General features: G+C 44.6%; 1 protein-coding gene across 27 annotated transcripts in view; it reads right to left on the bottom strand.

Moving 5' to 3' along the window:
* NRXN3 (neurexin 3) overlaps positions 1 to 22,235 on the bottom strand; it is a 1,019,488-nt gene that overhangs the window by 366,522 nt on the left and 630,731 nt on the right. For 2 of the 27 annotated variants that reach the window (XM_027672893.1, XM_027672900.1), the window contains exon 1: positions 5,269 to 6,228. The exons of 24 other annotated variants lie outside the window; for them this stretch is intronic. In XM_027672893.1, the coding sequence (XP_027528694.1) occupies positions 5,269 to 5,512 (244 nt within the window). In that variant the 5' untranslated portion in view covers positions 5,513 to 6,228. Of the gene's footprint in view, positions 1 to 5,268; positions 6,229 to 22,235 lie in introns of those variants that run through there. One more of the 27 variants, XM_027672867.1, reaches the window with a different exon arrangement.

Here is a 22,235-nt window from a genome sequence, read left to right as displayed (position 1 = left end):
AAAAGGTACCATTCTCATTCTGCACTATTTTGACTACATAGCTGGTGTCACATAACCCAATATTCTTTACAACTTCAATGCCTATACAAAGCATACAGCAGGATCCTTCATCTGTCTTTGAAATGCAGTCACCTTTGCAGCAGAATGTGGCAATTGCTTGAAAAGTCAGGGCTGTATTACCCAAAAGCAGAAATGATAAAGAAAAGAAACCTCTCTCCACTCTAAATTGCAAAGGAAATATAAGGCAGAAGAAAGCCCTGATCTAATTCTGACTCAAGATTATCATTCCTACTTTTGCGAAATGTGCTATGAGATACTGAGCAAGTGCAAAGTAGCTTTCAAAAGAGGGCTTTTTTAAACATGTCTTAAGAGACTGTACCTTCAGCAGTACAGGTCTGAGCAGTGTTTCAAAGAGCACAGAGACATATATTAAATCAGACTGACAGGGTTCAACAATGACATTAAGTTTCTCATGTTCCAGATCTAATATCACTGGGATCTCCTCGTAACAAGTACCAGGTGAATAGACTTAAACATCAGTTTTGCAGATCAATGCAAACTATTCCAAGTTGGGAACAGTTAATACTGTGCACTGAATGAGAAGTCAAAGCACCTAATCAGAAACTGTTTCATATAAAAGTATGCAAAGGATAAGTCAAACAGCAATCTCATTTTGAGGAAACAGCCTTTGTACGCACCAGATTTTTCCTGTGTTCAACAACTGAAAACAGTGCTTTCTCAGAAGACGTACAAAGCACAGAGAGGGCAAAGCCCAGCTACAAGGGACTTGTGAGTTTGGACGCTTAGATTTCTGGACAGCCAGCTTGAGACAATTTAAGCAGATTTTGCCTTACTTTAAAAATAATTAATCATTGTTAATGTCTCTGAGGAAGGGAACATAAACATTCAGGCATACAGAAGCAGTAGTCTTTGTCAAAAAATTAGGCCTCATTGTTGATAGGAGAATGGAGGCAAGCCACAGAAAGTAGGCAGACTTCTAGGTTTTCACCTTTGCAGAATTTAATTGTAACCTTAATTTCAGCTCTGAGTGAAGTTCATTTTACTGGATCACTGACTGCTCTGTATAGAGCAATTTTTCCCCCTTTTGTTAAAGCTACCAACCTTTGCTCAAAGTAATCTCCTGATGATGGGGGAAAAGGGAAGGTCCTGCTTTGTACTGGGGAACGGGCAGTGCCAAGGACAGGGAATTAGTTTTCTATTTTAAAGAAAAGGCAGGATTGCAAGAACATAGGATCTTGATATGAGGAACAGGTCACACTGGAGGACATATGTATTATACAGAAGGCACACTGTAAAAGCTGTGTTTGGCAAGCTTTGACACTGGTTTGCAGAATACCTGCCTATTTTATGGAAACATTCTCTTGATCTGTCCAAGCATTCACTCTTATTTGCTGATTTTAAAAAAGATATAAGAGAAAGAAATGCTTCATATAAAACACAGAACTTCTAAGAATCAACTGAGGCCTGAGAGTTACACCTACAGGATCTGGTGATTGCTCACTGCCAGTTCTCATGACAGACCTTTGCTTTTTGCTCTGACTTGTGCAACAGTGTCAGCAAACCTAGGCCCCCCGAAAGTGAAAACCAAGAGAAACTACCCTGTGCCCACCAACGCTCCCATAGTTGCCTCTGCAGAGCAGTACTCTGGAGGCAGGGGCAATCTGCACCAGGCATCACATGTCGCCTCTGTGCATCCCTGCTCCCCATCCATTAAGTAGGGCCAGAGAAAAAACAGCTGGAGGAGAAAAAGAGAAACCAAATTAATTAATTCATCAATAAGACAAAACATGCACAAATCTCTTCATTTTATCTGTCAACCAGAGGCATGCATTATTCATCAGCTGAGGCAATTGAGGATGTGGAAAGAGGGGCTGTGAAGTCACTGCTGCAGGCTCTGGTAAAGCAGCTGACCCAGCAGGGTGCTAAATAGCTAAGGGGAGGCAGGAGGATTCATCACATGTGGACTTTCAATAAACACAGCCCAACTTTGTTCCTTCCTCTCTCCCACAAGCCCCTAGCAAAACAAAGAGGAACCATAGCTTTCCTTTCCTATTATTTGGGGGTAAAGATTCTGCCAGTCTAGGAAGGTTCTCACATTGCAAAAAGATTTGTTCTGACTTGCTGAAGTCCCCTGCCTGGCCAGGCTCACTCCCCTGCTGACAGGGAGGTAAACCTGTTAGAAAGACTTTCTCCTTGAGAACATGCACTGTGCCAAGTTTTACATTTGCAGGTTGCAGCTCAAGTACCGGAAAGCACCAGCTCGGTGATTTCAGAATTAACTCTCATAACCCCAGCACTGTAACGACTGTCAGATCTGGGCCTGGTCCTGTTCAAGGTAAGCCACAAGAAGGTTTTCCACTGATTTTAAAGGAACACTAAACACACTCCAAACAAGTGCTCATGCCTTGTGAGACATTTACTTTTTCTCTGTGCTAGATACTAATTTGCTTCTTCAAACAGATTGAAATCCACTGGAATGTAGAAGAAAAAAGGAAAATATGTTTAAATACAAGACTGAGTCTCAGTGGTCAGAACTGCAGGGCTGGAAGACAACACAGCGGAGTGGCCACAATCCTGATCTGATTCCTTCCAAAACCAGAATTATAATGCAGCCACCAAGTAGGGCAGGAGTCAGAATGAATTTTTTATTTCCCTCTAGCAAAAACAAATAATCAAAATCCCAGGAAACACAGGGAGTGCACAGCTCAACACTGTTACAAATCCAAATTCCAAGGAACTCTGTTGTGCAACAGTGAAAGAAAACACAACAATAAACCACATATGTGTTTACAAGACCAGCTGTCTTCGTGGTCTCTTCTTCCTCTCTCTCTCAATCTCTTCTCTCTGTCCATCCCCTCCACCCCCTAACTCATGGCCAAAGGTGTTTTTTATGCCAGCTTTGCTACATGGCACGATTAGGAAAGGAAAAAAACCAAAACTCAGACTGGCTTATGTACCAGCCTGAGCTTCCCAAGCTCTCTATTTCCCTTGATTCCTTTCTGCAATGAGGACACCAAAAATGCCAGTTTCTCACTGAAGCTGATAACAGCTTTGCTCATGGCTCTTAAATGAGGCTTTGCTGGACTTTGAGGGCAGATGCAAAAGTCATCAAGGAGAAAAGAACTATCCTTTCTTGACCAAGAAACAGACTGTGGAGTCTCCCACAGAATACTGCCTGTCAAAGCCAACCACTATCACATTTTGTGACATCCTTCTCTCATTTCCTCACAAGTGACCTATGAACCGGACTTTGCTATTCCCTTCCATCACAGGAGCACTCAGCTACAGAAGCTGGGCTGTTGGAAACCCTGTGGGGCAGGGACTGGTTGATCCCCCATATTTCTTAGCACAACAGGGACTCTCTCACATGATCCTCAAGTATTGCTGCAAATAACAGGACTCCTGCTGCTAGTGATTAATAACCCATAACTGAGTTTCACATGGGTGGTGCTTAACAGATGGTCTTGATGTTTTGCATGGCATTGGTTCCCTTCCCATGTGGGGTCTTAATGTTTCTCTTGCATTTTAGGGTGGATATGAACTTTGGGGAAGAAGTGGGAGATTGATAGGCTGAAAGGATAGTGCCATTTATGTTTGCAGAACTGGCTGCGCACTCCAGCTCAACCCATTTGACCCAGTGCCATTTCAGTCCTGAGTCCTTGCCTTTGTAGCACAGTGCTATTCTGCAGCGCCCTGAGCCCCCCCTTCCTGCTCTGCCAGAGCATAGACACCTACATTGCATAGCTTCTTATCAACCTCTTCCAATGCCTTCCAGCAACTCTACCAAAGTACCTCCAGCTAGTGGCTAGCGCAGCCGTGCTCTGCTGGTGCTCCGTTTTGACCTGCAGCATCCACCTCCTGGCTTTGTTCCTGAGCCCTTTCCCTCTCCAATGCGCCTCAGCTCAGACCTGCAATACTGAGCTCCTTCTACAACTCTGCCAATGTACCTATAGACTTAATTGAAGGTCCATTCATCGCTGTGCCATTTGAACTCTTCAGACTGCTCTGCTGGTCATCCGAGCACTTATCCGTGACACTCCAGGTTTCAATATCCCTGTAGCCCTGACGCAGCCCTGCCAGCACATCCTCATAGTGCCTGCTGCAGCCATGTCATGCGGCATTTCAACCAACTGTCCCAGGGCTCTCCCCTCCCTTCCCCTCTCCTTCCAAGTGTTCCTGTGCCTCATTTCTGACACTGGTTCTTCTTCTGGTCCTGCACAGATATGATTCTGTATCTGAATGCTCCTATGATGGAAGGCCAGAACTGACCCTGACTGGCAGTCCTGCAGGAAAACGGACTGGCCTTGGCCTGCCTGACTCTCCCAGCTGATGTGGCTGAGAGCAGAAGCTAAGGGACACAGGACAGAGAGGAGAAGGTGGAGATGAGGGCAAGCCCCCATGTCAGCCAGGCCTGAACCAACTCCTCTCAGGTTGGGCAGACTCAGGAGAGCTGGGCAAGAAGCTGTGCTGGCCCAGCTGTTGAGCATTGCTCAGCATTTCAGGAGTAGGATGCTGCCCGGTCCCCCTCTCACTCCCCCTTGGCATCTCTCAGACACTGTCTTCCTCTTCTCCTTTGCTGCCAGAGTGAAAACCCACTCCCTATTATTTCCTGCCCCAGGGTTTCCCGGGAAGACACTACCAAGCACGAAGCAGGAAGCCAGCAGCAGGGGTAAGGAGAGCTCGCCTTTCTCTTTGCACGCACCGAGCTACCCGTCAACCTCACCCAGACAGGCTGCGAGCAAGCAGGCAGGGCAAGGGAGCGGCGGCAACCCTGGAGCCCCCGGCCGGCACTCCCACAGTGGCGTGCCCGGGAAAACGAGGGTGGCTGGCAGGGAAGACGCGGTGCTTCAAGGACCATGGCAGCCGCTACGAGCCAGGGAGTTACTGATTCCTCGTCGGAGGACCCCAGCGGGACAGGAACAGATGCCCCTCCGCCGACCCGAGGAGTTCGACGCTGGCACAGAGCGATCCGAACCCGCCCCAGCCCCGCCGGCCCCCACCCTCCGTCCTGCTAGACCACACCGGCCGGGAAGTTGGCTCTGGAAGAGGCGCGTCCTCAGCTCTAGGTTCTGCTCGGGGAGGGGCAGGGGAGGAGTGGAGGGTTAATAGGGAGGGGAGATAACAGCAGAAATATGAGGGGCTGGGAGGACCCCCCTCCCCGGGAGTTACAGCCATCGTCCCTGTTTCCCCTCTGCTGCTCTAGTTGCTCTGCAAAAAGGTTAAAAAGAAACAAGCGTGGGAACCCACCGTGTCCTCCTCGGAGGGAGACAGGGGAGCGGTAGATAGAGATAGGCACAGAGTGGTGCTTGCTGCCGTGGAAGTGATGCTCATACTGAGCCTGAGAAACAGACGAGGAAGAGGAGGCAGAAGAAGCCACGTTAGAGGAACTCCACACAGAGCTGACGATACATCCCCAAAAGAGGGAGCACATCCACAGGGTCCAGGCGGGGCGGCGTCCCGGGCAAATGCTGGGGTCTATTCTCAGGTGCATGGTCAAGGCACAAGACACCTACAGACGGGCAGTCTGAATTCCAGCCAAGGAGAGAGAATAACGTTCATGATGCCAGGGGACCCATGCCAGCAGAAAGGAGAGTTGCTTCCGAGGCTCTAGGGGTGTGCGTGTGTGCTCAAGAGGCAAAGAGACAGTATGTGTGCGAGAGAGTGCTAGCAGGGAAGGGGAGGGATGGGGGAAGGTTAGTAACCACACAGAGACGAATAAGACGCGCCGTTTCCCAGGGCTGGATCTACTGTGGCAAGAACCCCTCGGCTGTACTGAGCCTCCAGGAGTGCGCAGGAAAGCCGCACATGTCCGCGCGAGGGTCCTGTTCGGGTTCCTCCAGGATTACGGGGTCCTTGAGGACTTTTCCCTGCCTGCGATCCCTGTCTCTCACTTTGCTGAGAGGGACTATTAAAAACGAAAAAGAAGAAATAAGCCAGAGACCTCAGGTAATATTTTGATTTTTTTTTATCCCAATTCCAGGGGATTTCAGTCGCTTCTCCACTAGCAAGTGTTGCAATGCAGAATTGCTAGGACACGCACACGCGCGCGCACAAACACACACACAGCAATCTGGATTGTTATCCTCCTTCCCACGAGTCCAGGCGACCGAGGGCTCAAGCCGATTAACCCTGCGCAGCCGGCGAGGGCAACGCCAGGTCTCCCCGGGCGGTGGGTCGGTCGGTCGGTCGCGGAGCAGCGGCCGTGTCCGGGCGGTGGGTCGGGCTGGCGGGCGCGGAGCGAGCGGAGCCGGGGGCGGGCGCGGGCGGCCGGCGCGGCAAGTGCGGGCAACTCGGCGGCGCAGGTGAAGCGCAGCCGGGGCGGCCGGGGGAGCGGCTCCGCCAATGGGCGAGCCGCATGCAAATGTCCCGGCCCTGGCCAGCCAATGAGGGCGGCGGCAGCGCTCCGCAGAGGGACTGGCTGACTCCGGGGGGAGGCGGGGCCGGGGGGGCGGCACCTCCCCCGCCATTCACGCGCTCCTGTGGTCCCCGCGCGCGGGTATCCCGGCCCGGCGGGCCCAGGACGGGCTGAGGGGCTGCCGCGGGAAACACCCCGGGCTCCCGAAATTGCCGCGGGCAGCGGTGGGAAACACCCCGAGCTCCCGCAACTGCTCGCAACGGACTCCCCAGCGCTGACCCAGCGGAGGGGAGCGCCTCGCACCGCGCCAGGGAACCAGAGCCCGGCATACACCCCCACGGTCGCGGGGGCTGCCTGCCCCGAGCAGCCCCTGGGGAAACGCGCCCACCTGGTCCGTGCGGGGACGGGACGTGCCCGCTTGCCACGGGCACCTCCTCTCATGCCGCCGTCCCGCTGTGCCTCGGGCGCCGGCCGGGCGCGGGGGACAGCGGGCACGGGGTGCTCGGACACGGCACAGCGAGGGGATTATCTGGAGAAACGCCGTCCCTCCGGCCCGTCCCACTGCTCGTCCTGCGGCCGAAGCTGCTCAGGAGCAAAGGGAGATCCAGGAATGACCGCGCTCTTTAAAATTTCGTATGGCTCTTCGAGATTTTTTTTTTTTTTAATGCTCCTGCAACAGTAGGCTGAGTCCAAACAGGTGTATCTGCACTTAATCCTCGGCGAGTGAGGGATGGAGCCAGAGTTTACAGCCCATAAATTAATAAGTAAATACATTATCTAGTAATTTGTTGTCAATTTGCATGGCAAAAATCCCCAGCCACGCTGGGTATGCCAGGCACCAGCAGTGAAATGACTTACACAGGATCACTCAGGGAGTCTATAAGGAGCTTTGGAAAAGGAGTCAACCAGCCCCAGGACTCACCTTGCATTGCACTGCCTCCCTCTCCTTCATTTATTCATACTAACTAGAATAAACTATTTATGACTGTAAGTTCTCTTGTTTTCCCCTCTAGATCCATGTTTGTAGGTGTGCACACATCCGCCTCAGAAACCTGCCGTTGGACTCAAGTATCTCCCTAACACAGAGGTGCCATGTTTTCGGTCATTAATCTCAATTTGGTACAATACGTCAGTAACTTGTAATGATCAGCCTGAGTTGCACAACTACTACTTCTAGCTGAGCCTGATATGCTTGTAATTTATTTTGTAGTAACTTATGTTATAGTATAAGTGATCTAAATCAGGGGCTAGAGCAATCAGAAATGTTTTGCTGTTTTGCTGGGTTTAATCAATGTTTGTGGAAAGCAAGAACACTACTTTCACATTTATCCAATACTTGCCACCTAAGAATCTCAGAGTGCTTTAAAATCTTTTAATAATGAAGCCATTCAACAGCTTTAGGTATTACTTTGCCATTCTGCAGATAAGGAGACAGGCTCAGTCGTGTTGAGCCAGTGAGTGACTGATAGACATGGGAACTGAACAGAACAGACACCAGGATTCTCCATCCTAAACAGGACATGCTGGTAGTATAAAGTGTGAATATCAGCTTTCCTCACAATGGAGCACATAGCTGGAGACAGGACTGAGTAACCTGTGGTGCAGGTGCCTGCTGGATGGCAAATTTGCACTGCCATACACAGGGCACAGAGCAGTTTATCTGTGCAAGACAGATATTCCTGGCCCTGAGGGGTTTTTTTAGGAAACTGAAGTTGTTGCCATATATGTGGTGGGATACCCAGAAGGATCCCGTCTTTGTGGGGAAGAAGCCCCCTGCTCCCACCTGGGAGAAGAGGAGGGATACAACCTTGCATAACACTCTTCTGCAGACCCATGAGTCGGTACCTTTGAGTCCCTCTCCACAGAAGTCCTGATTTTCTCTTAGTCCACAGTCAGAGTACTTTGAAATATTTATTGTGCAGTTGGGAGCCTGATTTAGGGGAAAGGGGGAAGGACGTGTATTAAATACACATTACTGAGCAGCTTATTTGTAAAATACAGGAAATCTGAATAAGTTTCAGACTCGGCTAGTTATTAGCAATGCAGCAAAGCAACAAAGATCTGCCTCCCATCATTTCAGTTTGTGTTTTCTCTGGCTACAGCATTATAAAAAGGACAGAATGCATCACACATTACAGAATCAGTCAAAGGGACCACAGGACCTACAGGTCTAAACATTGAGGACTCAATGCTGCTTCTCCAGAAGGCAGAGGGGAAAAATTCATTAATTTGTATGGAAAATAAATGTGATTTAGGAAGTGTAATTCTAGAGGAAACAGCCGGGGAACTGCATGGATATACTCCTTGCCCCTTTCCTGCAACTATTTGCCCTGGTGCTGAAAGAGAAGAAAATAGAAGAGGTTGTTTCTTTGATGACTAAACTGTGGTAGCATCCTTCAGCTCTTAATTCCCCTTTAACAGTCCAATAGCCTCTTCTCCATACTCAAGCCCCTGTATATGCTGGCCACTTACCTCTTGGGCTGCTGTGGGAGACAAAGCCCTCAATGGACAATAAATTACTAAGCTCCGAAAAAAAATTGCTTTCCCGTACTCAATCTGCCACCAGTCCTTCCCCACATACAGAGGTATCAGCTTAGGTGCGGGGGATGTACAAAGGAGAAAAGCATCACTTCAAACCACCCTGGCCAAAGATAGAAAATGCCTAGGTAGTCCATAAACAGGAGAAACAGAGAGCTTCCCTCTGATGGGGAGTTGTCCTATGTTCTGCCTACCAACCTTCCTTTGCTGCAAAGCATTGGGCATTAGGCAAAAAACGAGGAAAGCCAAGAAAGCCAAACTGTAGGACTGCACCATAAAAAGAAATAATAAAAAATAGGAAAACTTGTGAAGCTAGCTATAAATACATCATAGGATTCTAGTGACACCGTAAAGTACTGGAACTTCACTCTGCTTTGCTTTATTAGGTGTTGGTGGATGTATTTACTGCCCTGTAGTTCACAGGTGACTCATTTATTTAGCAGCACCACTGCAGGAAGAGGGCAGATTTCAAATGCAATTTTCCTAGTTGGATGGCAAGGGAAAGTTTATAGTCATAAGTGATGTTTCAACAACATTATTGCCGCCAGATTTACTTCAAAAGAGGCTGGTTTTGTTGTATTCATATTAGTTTAGTTAATCTGGGTAAAGATACAGTCCTTCTAAATGCTCTTATGTCTCCAGAACTGAGATGGATGCCTTAAAGGGTAATGGTTCCCATCATATGCTGCTCTCTACAGATATGAGAAAAGTAGTCCTATTTCTTACATTTCTTTTACTAGAAGAGCAAAGGGCCACCGTATTCTGCAGAAATGAGAAATAATGAAGCAAGTGTTTTTGAGTTTTAGAATCCCAGAAAGAAAGCCAGTCAGCTTCAAGCCCAGGAAAAGTTTGTACTTCACCTTATTGGAGGGAGAAAGTACAACTCTATGTTTCCTATTAAATCTTAGCTGTTAATTACTTTGCTGCACTCAGAACTGAAAAATCAGTGTTGCTTTAAAATCATAGATCTCTCAAATTGGATCCAAAGGGGAAACTCCATTAGCTTTTAGCAATACAGAGTGCCTGACAGAGAGAGGACAGCTCTGCCTTCACCCAGTAGATGCTAACAAGGTACAGTGTTAGCTAGTGTTAGCCATAGTAAGGTTAAGGAAATAGGTCAGCTAGAACAGCCTGTCACCCAAAAGCTTTCCCCAGACTGAACTGTTTCTCTCAAGGCTCAAAACAGTTTAATTTTTTTTAATGTACTTTTCCAAGAACAAGAAGGAAGGCAAGAACAGGTTTTGCTTATGATCTTAGAATACAATTTAAAATAAAATAAAATAAAAATAAACCAGAGAGGATTGCATGCTGTAGAGAGCTTAGCACTGGCATATAGACACCTTTGTCTTTAGCAAGGTTCCTTAAAATACTACTGGGGACAGCAGTGACCAAAAAACTGGTAAGTTCCTCAGCACTGCCAGCAGAATTAACTGCTCCAAGACTAGTCCCTGGTGCCCCACTGTCCTTGTCATCACTGCTTCTCTGCAGGCAGCCTCAAGAGGCAAGACCCAGCAGCACCAAAGAATTATCGGTGTTTGCTCATCCAGAGCGAAAGGGAAGGGTTGCTCCAGGACAGGGCTGAAAACCATGCACGCAGCTGCTGCTATGCAGTACTTTTTCTGTGTATAACCAACTCGCTGCAGTCTCTATAGTTCTCAGTTTTATTCCATATCTTTGGGGGGAAAAAAGCGCCATCTATTCTCACGGCTTCTGCGCTTTTCTTTAGCAACCCTAAGTCCAGTTACCTACAAAAGTTGAGGCATATGCCTTAGACGTTACCAGTAACATAGAGCAGGTCTTACTCTCTTTTCTGCTCAGCTCCACCGATTGCCACAAGCAACTAATACAGAAGCTTTGGAGCCTAGTGTTGTTCTCATTTGTGTCAGGGTGAATAAACTCAACAGAGCCAGTAGACTGACATCAGTGAAGGGAGATCTGACCCTTGATGTTCATTTGTGAGAAGAGAAATGCAAGCTGATTACAACCAGTTAGCCTAGACTAGCAGTAAGTTAGCCAAAAGCAACAGTAACCACGGGGACACAAATTCTGTTTTATCAAGCACCCAATTTAAGGGCCAAAAATCTTGTAAAGTTCTGACTTTTCTGACACACCTAGAGTCCTGTGTTGGTGGAAACAAGCAAGAATCAGTGGGTGGGCACGCAAATGTAGTAACATATCTCATTTCGCAAAGCATTAATCAATTATAATTGGCAAAGAGGCAATGTCAGAATTTGCTAGTGCAAACTGACAATAACATGTTAGAATTGCCCTTGTTTGCTAGATAATTTATAAAAGACAATCCGGTGTACTCAGCACTACACAAACTAACACAAGCTCTCCCTTCCCCGGAGAGCTTACAGACTTGCTGGAAACGCATGAGCCAACATATGTCAGAACAGCTTTACGAGCAAACAGAACCTTTTTTTGGCCAGTCTGCTAGTCTGTGAACCTAAGAGAATGCAAAGGCTTATATACTGGCAACAGTGCCTTCACACAGGAGTGTCTGGTCCAACTGCTTTCAGTCCTGAGCTTGAGAGTTGTCGTTCATTCCTTCATCCTTGGGAATTCTCCTTCACTGAATGTGCTGCAGAGATACCCCTGACTACTTGCATAGGACACCAGCAAGCATCCTCTCTCCTAAAGCTGCCTCAGAAATTAGGACAAGGTCCTTCTCACGTTTCAGACCCTCTACTAGATCAGTAATTATGAATGGGCTTTGTGTTAACTAAAGGATGCCTAGGTTTAATTTATTTCAGTCAACATGAGGAGGCTCTGTTATTCAAGTCTCCCTTTTGTCTCACAAACCCTTTAGTCCCTTCCCCCCATGGGTACTTTATCAAAGTGGCCTAAGCAAGCTCTGCTGACAGGCAGACTCTTGTCTCACATGAGAAAACTGATCCTGTGTGGCTGCACAGCTTTTTCCTCCAGGAAGGCTGGAACTGCATCTATCTCTTTTACTCTCAGTAGAAGCTGGGCTCAATGGCAGCTGCTCAAAGCTTGTCAGGCAGAGAAACAGAACTTGCTTCCACTTCTTGTATCACTTTAGGCAATATGACTTTTATCAAATGTTTGTTCAGACTCAGGAAGATTAGAGGAACCAGAAGACTGGCCAAGTTTGAAAAAATCAGGGTTACCCACTGTTTGACCTTAGATAATTACTGAATCACCAGTGAAGGAAAAGAGCCCAACAGTTTAATTTTCTGATGTTTCTGTCACAGAATTCACACTTCTGTACCTCTACTACCTGTGTTTCATTAAGGATGCCAGTATAAAATGTAGTGACCTTTAGCACGTGCTGAGAACTAATTTCCATCATTCATAACAGCCCCCTCTTAAAGCTCTGTGATTAGCCTGATTGTATGTTGAGCCAAATTCACCTCTAGCTTAACTCCTAGTAACTGATATTATGTATGCAAGTAGCTACAATGCCTATGGAAACAAAAAGATATGTGTACCTTGCCCTCCCTATTTTTGGAATCAGTGTTGGCAAGTCTAGGGTGAAGGCGAACAGCCTGTTTCCAGCCTAGGTGTGAGCCTTGCCTGGGATAACACACTGCTGCAATCCCTTGCCTTCAGTGACTCTCACAGCAGCTTGAGGTTAGATGCACTGGCAGATCACAGAGGAGGATATGTTGCCTACTGTAATTTTGGCTGTACCTATTCTGCAGATCTAGATTTATATCTCCAAGGTCTGCCAGTCCAGCACCTTACACACTAGTGGTAAATATTAGCACTGCAGAAATAACATTTGTGTCATGAATTCTTAGTGTGGAAGAAAACAGCTAGGAAGCTATTTTTTAAGAGTTCTGAGTTCTAAAATTTAAATAGCACCTGAAAGGCTAAAGTAGAAAGAGATGGAAAAAGACAGGGCTAAAATATCTGCTGAGATAAATAGGGAACTATTTTAATTTTACCCATGAAAGCAGAAAGAAGACTTTTATTTTCCTTTTGCACTCAAAGAAATCTTGTCTGACACAGAAAGGAAAAGCTGGAAAAACTGTTGCTTTTGCTCCTTTAAACTGACTTCTGTGCTAATGAAAAGCGAGTTCTCTAATACACACTGTGCACAGGCTCCCCTCTGCTTCTCTTCTCTCTTCCATCTATCATCTTGCCCAGCTTTTGCTTTTAATCACCGGTTCAACTCACAGCAATAACTGCCAGGTGACTGGTGTTTGCTGTGGTCACCCAACCACCGAAAAAAAAAAAGAACTATAAGAAAAGCTAAAAAAGATATAGGGGGGAAAATCTTTCAATGACCCAAGTGTCTCATCAGCAGACAAAAACCAAAGTGATTCCAGTGGCCAAGCCTCCTTGCGTGGGAGCTGGTGGTAGGTGTAATTTCCTAAGATGTATACCCTGTCAGTGTGCAGAAGAGGAGAGAAAAAGAAGGTCAGAGCAGCCAAAGCTAAAAATTGGAAGGACAAAAGACGACACTGGGGGTAACAGTTCTTCTGCTTTTAACCCTGACAGAGCCCATGCTGATGGTCTGTATCAAACCATTACTGGCTAAGGCATAACAAACAATAAAACTGTTAGATAGTCTTCTCCTCACCCAAAGAAGACAGCCATTTTTACATATGGTGCCTGTGCTACACAACCTACAGGGTGGTACACAATATACAGTCCAATTGCTCTCAACTACAAATGAAGTTTCCCCTCCAAGTAACTAGGCTCATAAGAGACAAGACAGCCAGGTACCTTAAGAGGCTATGTAGTCCATCTCTCTGCACCAATGTAGTATAAACTTTACCTACAACACTCTTGGTGATGTTGTCTAAGTTGCAATGATGAAGAATCAATGCTCTAAAAGCAATATACACCAGTGTTCAACTTTATCAACAGAATTTTTTTTCCTTCTCACAAATCTGCCATAGTCAAAGAATTTGCTGATGACACCTATAAATTACAAATTCATTAATCAGGATATAATTAATACTAGCTTTCCTTGTGCCCAGATATAAACATACTAAAATATTGTAACTAACAGTAGTATATAATATATTGCAACACTGTGATGGTATATATAAGCATTTCACTAAGTATGTGAGCAACATGACCATCAAACAGGCAAATAAGACACAGTTGCTCATAAGAGGCATCCAAGTAACAAAAAGTTGCAACAAAGGACAAGATAAGCTTAAGGGATGCAAACACACAGGGCATCCTGCTAAGCACACATAAAGCATGTCTGGGGAAAAAAGAACAAGAGAAGCAGCACCGTTAGCAGCTGAAGATCCCATTTTTGGGAGATTGAAAATAGCACTAAAGTATCTAGTATGAAAAGGGAAATTGGATATGGAAGACAACAAGCCAGCATCACTTCCAACTTCTATCATCCTTCTCTGTGTCTCACCTCTTCTTCTGCAGCTAAATCCATCAAGTATGGTAGCTGTCAGTTCTAACTCTAAAGAATCAGCTCTGGGGCACTGTACAGTCACAGGTAATTTAGGACATAAATATTAAAGAATAACAGTTTTGTATATAAAGCAATAATTAATGATAACGACTGAGAATTAACCATTAGCATAAAGTCTGTTGCTACTTAATGAGTTCAGTAAAGTTTTGTTTTAAAGTTTAAAACTGGTCTGGTTTACCAGTATTCTAAACATTCCCTTCCTAGCAATCTGTAATTCCCCAACAATATATACACATACATTTTCAGTTGCAATACTGCAGTCTGTTATTTCTTGCCCTATCATAGAAGAAAGATTATTTCCTTCCTCTTCACAGATACCATTTATATATTTGAAGACTTCTGCTATGTCACTTCTCCCTAGACAAGGACATTAGCTATATTGTTCCTTAGAGATCTATGGTGTTTTGACTGTGCTCATTATTGCTGGTTTCCCAGAGACGTTTTCCAAATATCTACATTTTTCCTGAAGTGCCATTCCCCAGACTGGTTGCAGTGGATGGAGTCTCACGAGCACTGCATACACAAGAACAATTATTTCATGTATCTTATTGGTGATACTCCTTGGCAATATTTGCATAGAAGAAGGGCTCATATTAGCACCCTGGTAGCTACTTCCAGTTTTACATTCTATAACATGAAATATGTGGCAAAGCTCTTGTTTGCAGGCTCCCAGGTCTTTTGCACTTAGATTTTAAAAAGTTTTGCAACTTTCAGAAAATTCAGCTTAAGTCACTGTAGCATTACACTGGGATGAGTAGTTGTACAGCACCAACTACCTGTTTCCTGCTGATATATTTAATACTACTGAGGAGAGGCCCTGGCTTCAAGGCATACAACACACCCACATAAAAAAAAGTCAAACCGATGAAAGCAGAATACACTCCAGATCCATTTGCAGCAACTGATCAGAGACCTTACTGGGACACTTGGTCTCCAGCAAAGAAGCTCAACAAAAGCATAATAGTGAGAATAAATATAAGGAGCATGAACTGCTTTAAAAACACCTCTATCCTTTTGAAGCACCTCACTCTCCTATCATTCCCCAGGGTCTCAAACTCCACCCACACAAGCTTCTCCAACGCTGCAGGTCTTCCGTGACACCAGCAGTTTCCTTGTCTTGCCAAATCCTCCAACTCACCTGTGATTCAAAGAGTGTTTGTACTAGTCACATGGATGCAAAAAGCCTGCTTCCTCAAACAAAACACTTCCCTTTACCCAGCATCCTTGCCTTTGAGCAAAATGAGAGGGAATTCATATAGAGGGAGGCACCCAGCAGCAACAAAATCCCACTGGAGCTGCAAATGCTACCACCAGAGCAAGTGCAGTTATCAGGAGTACAAGGGCTTTAAGCACCAGACAGCAGTGAAAATTGGGGCATGGAAACAAAGAAGGGGACGGAGTAGCATTCTCCCTCACTGATAGGCTGTATACAACAGACAAGGCATAAACTGCTACCAACATGGATGTCCTATTTATTGGACAGGACTGACAGGAAACTCCAGTAACTCATTGTAGAGTGCCAAGGGAAAAGCTAATGATAGGGAAGCAGGGATTATGTTTAAAGTTGTCAGGTGCACACAAACACAGGTGCATACACACACGTGCACGTTTCTGGTTCTCTCTCTCCTCTGTAGCCTCTTTATCTCTTAATCAGACCATTGGCCAGGGATAACTACAGAAGAAACAATAAAAAAGTGAAAATAGGGAAATTCCTGCATAACCCATAGAGGGAGCTCACTTGAGGAACCACACTTTTTTATTTCTTCCTTCTGAACTTTGGGTTGGTCATACAAAAGCCATCTGCACTCTGGACCAATTCATTCTTTAAGTCACCCCTTAAGTTATAACTAGGTCTGCATAGTTTTAATTAGATGCCAAGTTTCGCCCCCTCTCCTTTTCATCAGTCACCAAAAATGATCAGTCAGGATGGCAACATACAGTCTGTCATTGACTTGTCCAGGGTACTGTCCGAATCATGGTAAGGTACTGTGAGGGAGAAGGAAATGTGAGTGGTCTTCAGAATGATTAACCGTGAGTAATTTTGTTGCTGTCTTCATCTCTGCATCTCCTTCTGGTCTCCTCCTGCAGAGAAATCTGACGGTAGCTATTCTCTGACAGCACAAGCTACCAAAAAAATCTGAAGAGGCAGAAAGCAGTGTGTGATCAACAGAATAAACAGATATACAGGTGCTCTGTATAACACCTTTTCTCGCTACTTATAACACCTTTTCAGATGCTACTTATCCACTACCAGCCCCTAGATGTTATCACCTGAAATGTAGCAGCAGGCAGATAGAAAGAGGGCATCTGATATTCCTAGCTACCTGAACAAATATTTGTTCTACAAGAAGCAGAACTACAGAAATAAGCAAGTAGGAAATGAGGCTTTATGTTTCCCTTGTTGTGCCATGTGTGGCCTCCCCTATTCACCATAATGTCACCACATGACCCTCGGTTCCTCCCTGCATTCTCTCACACTCCCTCCTCTGATGTGCTCAGATTTTTGTCATATTTCCTTACCCTGCTGTAACACCTTTCATTTCTTTTCCTTCTCATGTCTTGCTTTGGGTGAGGAAACAGCAGTCTGTGTTGTGGCAGGTTTGGAGCTGCAAGCCGCAAGCCTATCAGCTGGTGGACCAGCCCTCATGCCTCAGCAGGGTTGAAGAACAGATTCTGGAGGAATTCAGTATCTCTGGGGCTTCAGTGCTGCTGTCAAATGTGGTGGCAGCTGGCCAGGCAACCAAAGGGGCAATGGCCAGACAGAGCAATTGCAGAAGCATCATTTCCCCAGAAAAACAGACTAAAATAACACTGTATTTCCACACTAGTACAGTATGGTCTCAGCCAGTGCAACAGCTGAAGTTGCAGGATGCTGGCTTCTCACTATGGGCTGTATTGCAAGAAACCTTTTGTAAAGGGAGTACCAGAACCAAAGACTGTGGTATAAGAGTTGAGTAATTCAGCATCTTAGATCTGTACCACGTACATATGCTAATGAAGCATGTGTTAGTTAAAGGGTCACAGAAATAGCAGCACCAGAAGGAATCCTTCAAAGGTGAATAATTCTGTGCCACTTTGATCAAGCATTACTCTCCACTAGAAATGGGAGATCTCACCTAGCACTGACAATAGGACCTAGACCAGCTAGAGCTTAAAGGCAGGGAAACTGCTTCTCTTCCCCACCTGCAAACATCCCTTTGGTATCACAGCCAACCACTGAATAGAAATCGCATGAGAGAGAGAAATAAATTATCTAACGCAGGTTGAAGTAGGAGGAAGATATTGCACAAAAGTAAATTTCAAAACTAGTATGACAGCGTGTTTCCGTTGAGGAAATGGGTGGCCTCTGAGGGAAGCCCCAAAGCCATCTCATTATTTGTGGGTTCTATTAAACTCTTTTACCCATCCCCAGAAATACTACTGAGCTTTAAAGAACTTATTCACAAAATTTTCATCTAAAGAAATAAAACTATGAAAAGCTTCTGCTTTCAACAGAGGATGATCTAATTTGGTTTGGGTTGGGTTTTTTCCCCAGCAAGCTGTATTGCAACAAATCACTCTCATTATTGGGTTTTCTTAGTTCGCTAGTTACACACTGAAAATTATACATATCCAGATGTTTATACAGAGTTTTTCATAGCTTAGGTTACCTAAATCATGGTGAAATAGTTTATAGGGTTAAAATCAGACTAGACAAAGCACTGAGACAACCAGGCAACAATTCCACACCATCCAAGTAGGACAGTGGCATTTAGCAGGTATTTTTACCTTCATCCATCTTCATTTTTCTCCTTATCTCCCATTTTTGTAATTGCCTATCCCATCCTGCACAGTAACACACACAGGCTCACCCACTCACTCCCATTTCTTCTCTTGCCAAGAAGAGCATCCTGTGTGGGATTCAGTCATTTGTTGTCCACAGAACTTCTGGTGTGTGTCTCTCTAAATAGCTGACATCTGGAGGAGCTGGATACTACTTATACCCTCCTTAGCACAATCAGATGCTGCTAAAGAACATGACAAAATGCTTCATTTTTAAAATATCTTCTCTCTACCCCCTCTTCTTCTTTCCAACAGGTTTTTTTTTCTGAGAGGCATTCACAGTCCACTACACATAGCGACCAGCTTTCAAAGCCATTGTTCTCGGGTACACAAAGAAATCAATATAAAAGTATACACTGATAACAATCAATTATTTCTGCACTCACTTCTATAACATACTGGTTTTATGAAAAATGTATCACTCTAGAACCCTGCTGCAGAGCTAGGAACACAACTTGGGGCATTTGAGTTCTTTAATTACTAATTCCCTGCTTTCCTCTTCATTATTCAACAGACATTTTAACTTTTATTTCAATTAAAAGAGGAGTTTCCCAAACTACAGAATTTTCTAATTATACAAATGTGTTTCACTCGATGATTGTTTCTGTCTCACTAACAAATAGGGAATCCACAATAACATGATTCTGATCCTATAATTAAAAGAATGAAAGGAATGCAGAAAGGGGAAGATGTTACATGGTTTTCCAGCACACCTCAATTTTGAATAATTGATTTTGCAACAAAAACCACAAATCACTCAGAGCAGGTTTGTTGTTGGCTTTTTTAACATTCTCTCTCACACACATGCCAATCTATTCATGTTCATGTGTAATCTTTACTTCATTCAAAAAATACATTTAGGACATACATGCCTCAGGTCACCCAGACGAAAGAAATACAAACAGCCAGCAAAGTGACAGGTAGCACAGATGCATCTAAACTGATTAAATTGCTGTTGCTAGAAAACACACACTGCAATCTCTTTCCCTTTTGGTTTATTCAAGGTACCCTGTCATTCTTCTCCAATCCTTTCCAAAATGCTCATTAGCAGGTTGAGAGAATTAAGTTAAGTTGACTCACTGATATTAATAGGTCTCTCTAATTCAATAGCAGCATGTTCAGAGAATGCCACCTGCCTTCTCTGTAAGCAAAAGTTACTGAAACACGGCCAACACTTTGCCGAACTGTTTCAAAAGCTAAAATTAGACACACCTGTTTCAACAGTTGTTTCAGCAGCTGGACACTGGGATATGGATCAATAAGATTTACTCACAGTTTTCTCCCCTCAGAGCCAATAGTGTGATTTTGGTCTCTCATCCTGTGTTTAGAGAAATATGTGTTGCCAGGGATACTGTGAATGAATCTAAAGAGGTCAGTGTTTCTCTTCCACATTGCTGGACCTTGCTACAATCCAAGAAAAATTGCTATTCAGTGGACTATGGGATCAAGATATACTGGTCTTAAGCTAGTATTATACAAGGATAAGATCTTGAACCATATTTAAACCAATGCAGTTATAAACTGCAGGTATCATAAAACTGAAGGCTTGTGAGGTTTGTACCCTTCCATTTCCTGCAATGAGTTGTCAATGCTCATAGCTAAGCCAGCAAGTGAATCCTACCAACTTTTCCACTACTGATCTTGAAGTAATCCAAGTAACATCCAGGTAACATTCATAACTCACTTCCCCAGCGTCTAAAGCACAACTGTCCCACCAGTTGTCTTCACGTTCAGTGTGCACCTCCACTGCAGAAACCTATGTCATGTCGGAAAAAACCTCCACTGAGATGTTATAAAAGAACTGACTGTAATGTAAAAGATAAAATAAATTAAATCTTATTGACATTACACTTCATGCATTAGCTGGAGCTGTTTCCAAGCTTCTATATCTGACCAAGTTGCTTGAGAATCCAAATACCTTGTCCTAAAAGATGCAATTCCCTAAAACTGCTGTATTTCACCATCTAGTTCTTTTTGCCTTTTTCCCCGAGGGAAAATCAATTTATAGAGTGCTATCCAGAGCCACTTAACCCAGTGGCAAGCCCTCTGGTGTGAATGTGGGACCACCTGGCAAACAGGATCAGTGAGATAATCCATGTTATGAAGTGTGAAAAACCAGGAATTCCATTAATTTGTTACTAGTAAGAAAAAGACACAAAAGAATTCTCAAGACAATTCTCAAAGTTACAGCTGGCCCTGTAGTCTTTGGGTTCCCATATAATCAGAAGCCATACATTTGTAGACATGCATGCACTCAAGTATGTAAAAGTCAACATCTCCCAGAGCATATGCTCATCTCTATACTCCCCTGGAATGGGCATCTGAGTGTTTCAAAGAAAAGACACACACACACTCATGCATATGAACCCAGATAGGCAGTATGCACATTTGTGGAGGTCATTTATAATGTACAAAAATGTATGCAAGCATACAACCATGGCCACACTGCTCTACAGCCAAGGGAGTAGGTACCTCAGAGCACACGGCACATCATCATGTTCCCATCAAAACACAGTGCAAATTTTCTCTTCTAAAGAGAAAGAGGCAGGGAATGGAGGGAGACTACTTGGCTGTCTAACTAGTAATAAATGCTTGTCAAGTGAGCTTTTGATAGGATATAAGGTACTTGGAGAAGAGGGGCCACCACAATCAAACTGCACAAGTTGAAGTCAAGAGCAGGGAAAACAGAAGAGACAGTGACATGAAGACTTTTCCCCTCTTTCTGGGAAATAATGAACAAATCCTTCAGAGTGATTACTCTGTTACACCTGCTGGCCTTGCTCTCAAGTCTGTACGAGACAAAAGATGCTCCTATCTTCCCTCAGATTAAATGTGCCTTGTAAAAGGCGATCAGAGATTGGCACGATAATTATCTTTCCTCATTAGAAAGCAAGCCCTGGATGTGACTGAATATGACTCCTCTGTCAAGGCTCTTTGTGGGCTGTAATAGTACTCAGCCAGCATCAACGGGCACAACACTTTATGTGAACAAAACAAAGCAACATATCAAGTCATCTTTTTAGTTGCTTTCTCTCTTCTAAGCCTGATGAGTGAGGTGGGAAGGTGCCAAATTCCTTTTTAACTTGTATAAATGCGTCTAAATGTCACAGAAGACCCTTGTTAAGTGAAAAGCTTTCCAAATGTTTTTCTCTCCCATATCTAAAATAGGTTGCTCTTTTTTCTTTTTCTGGTTTGGTGTCAGGGTTTTGGGGTTTGTTTTTTGTTTGTTGTTTTTTTTTTTTTAAAAAAGGCAGACCACTGCCTTTCACCATTTCCAGGGTCAGCCAACTGTAAGGACCCACAGCAGAGCTCCTAGTGTTCTCCTGGAGCATCACACACCATAGCGCATGGTACAGCTTTGCTCATGGAAGCCAGGAAGAAGGGTAAATACTTGGGTAAATACAAGGATGAAAACTCTTCTAACTAGGGCATTAGCAGACCTAAGGGGCCTTCTGTGACAGAACATAAATGCTCTCTCACTTTTTTTTTTTAATGCATTTGAAGCATATGCATTGCTTTTCTATTAGCATGAACCAAAAGACTGACTATTCCTCAAGAGCTCTGACCCCAGCAACTGCAGCACCGCCATGGAAAAGGCAGTGCCGAGGCAAAACATTAGACCTGCCACAGACAGGGCCACTACAACAACTTAATTTAAAAGGGGTGAGTGGTAACAGCTCAAGCTTCCACACTGGTGCTCATGTAGATATGACTCTGGTAGAAATGGCATGCTGAGAAAGATGGGTGATATGGTCAGTCATTATGGGACCTGTGTGGTAACAGATGAGGGCAGACAGCACTGGCTAGTCTACAAAGTGGAGAATTAGGAAGAACTGCATATTCCAACTGTGCTTAGTGGCCTCAATGAATCAGCTACTTCCCTTTTAGAACAACCAACCTGGTCATTTCATCATCCCAAAGGTCACTCCTATCTCCTCAGTCTGGCTCATTCCTTGGTGTTCTCACTTAAAAAGCTCTGGACTACAGATTGCATTTCTGGTCTTACCAGAAAGATGTCAGGAGAAGCATCCCATTTTGTTCTGCAGCCAAGCATAGGGCTCAAAGAAATTATCACATCATGTA

The sequence above is a fragment of the Neopelma chrysocephalum genome, unplaced genomic scaffold, assembly GCF_003984885.1.
Source record: "Neopelma chrysocephalum unplaced genomic scaffold, ASM398488v2 Primary Assembly neopelma1_24, whole genome shotgun sequence".
NCBI classification, from domain to species: domain Eukaryota; kingdom Metazoa; phylum Chordata; class Aves; order Passeriformes; family Pipridae; genus Neopelma; species Neopelma chrysocephalum.
This window is presented reverse-complemented; position numbering and strand designations above follow the sequence as displayed.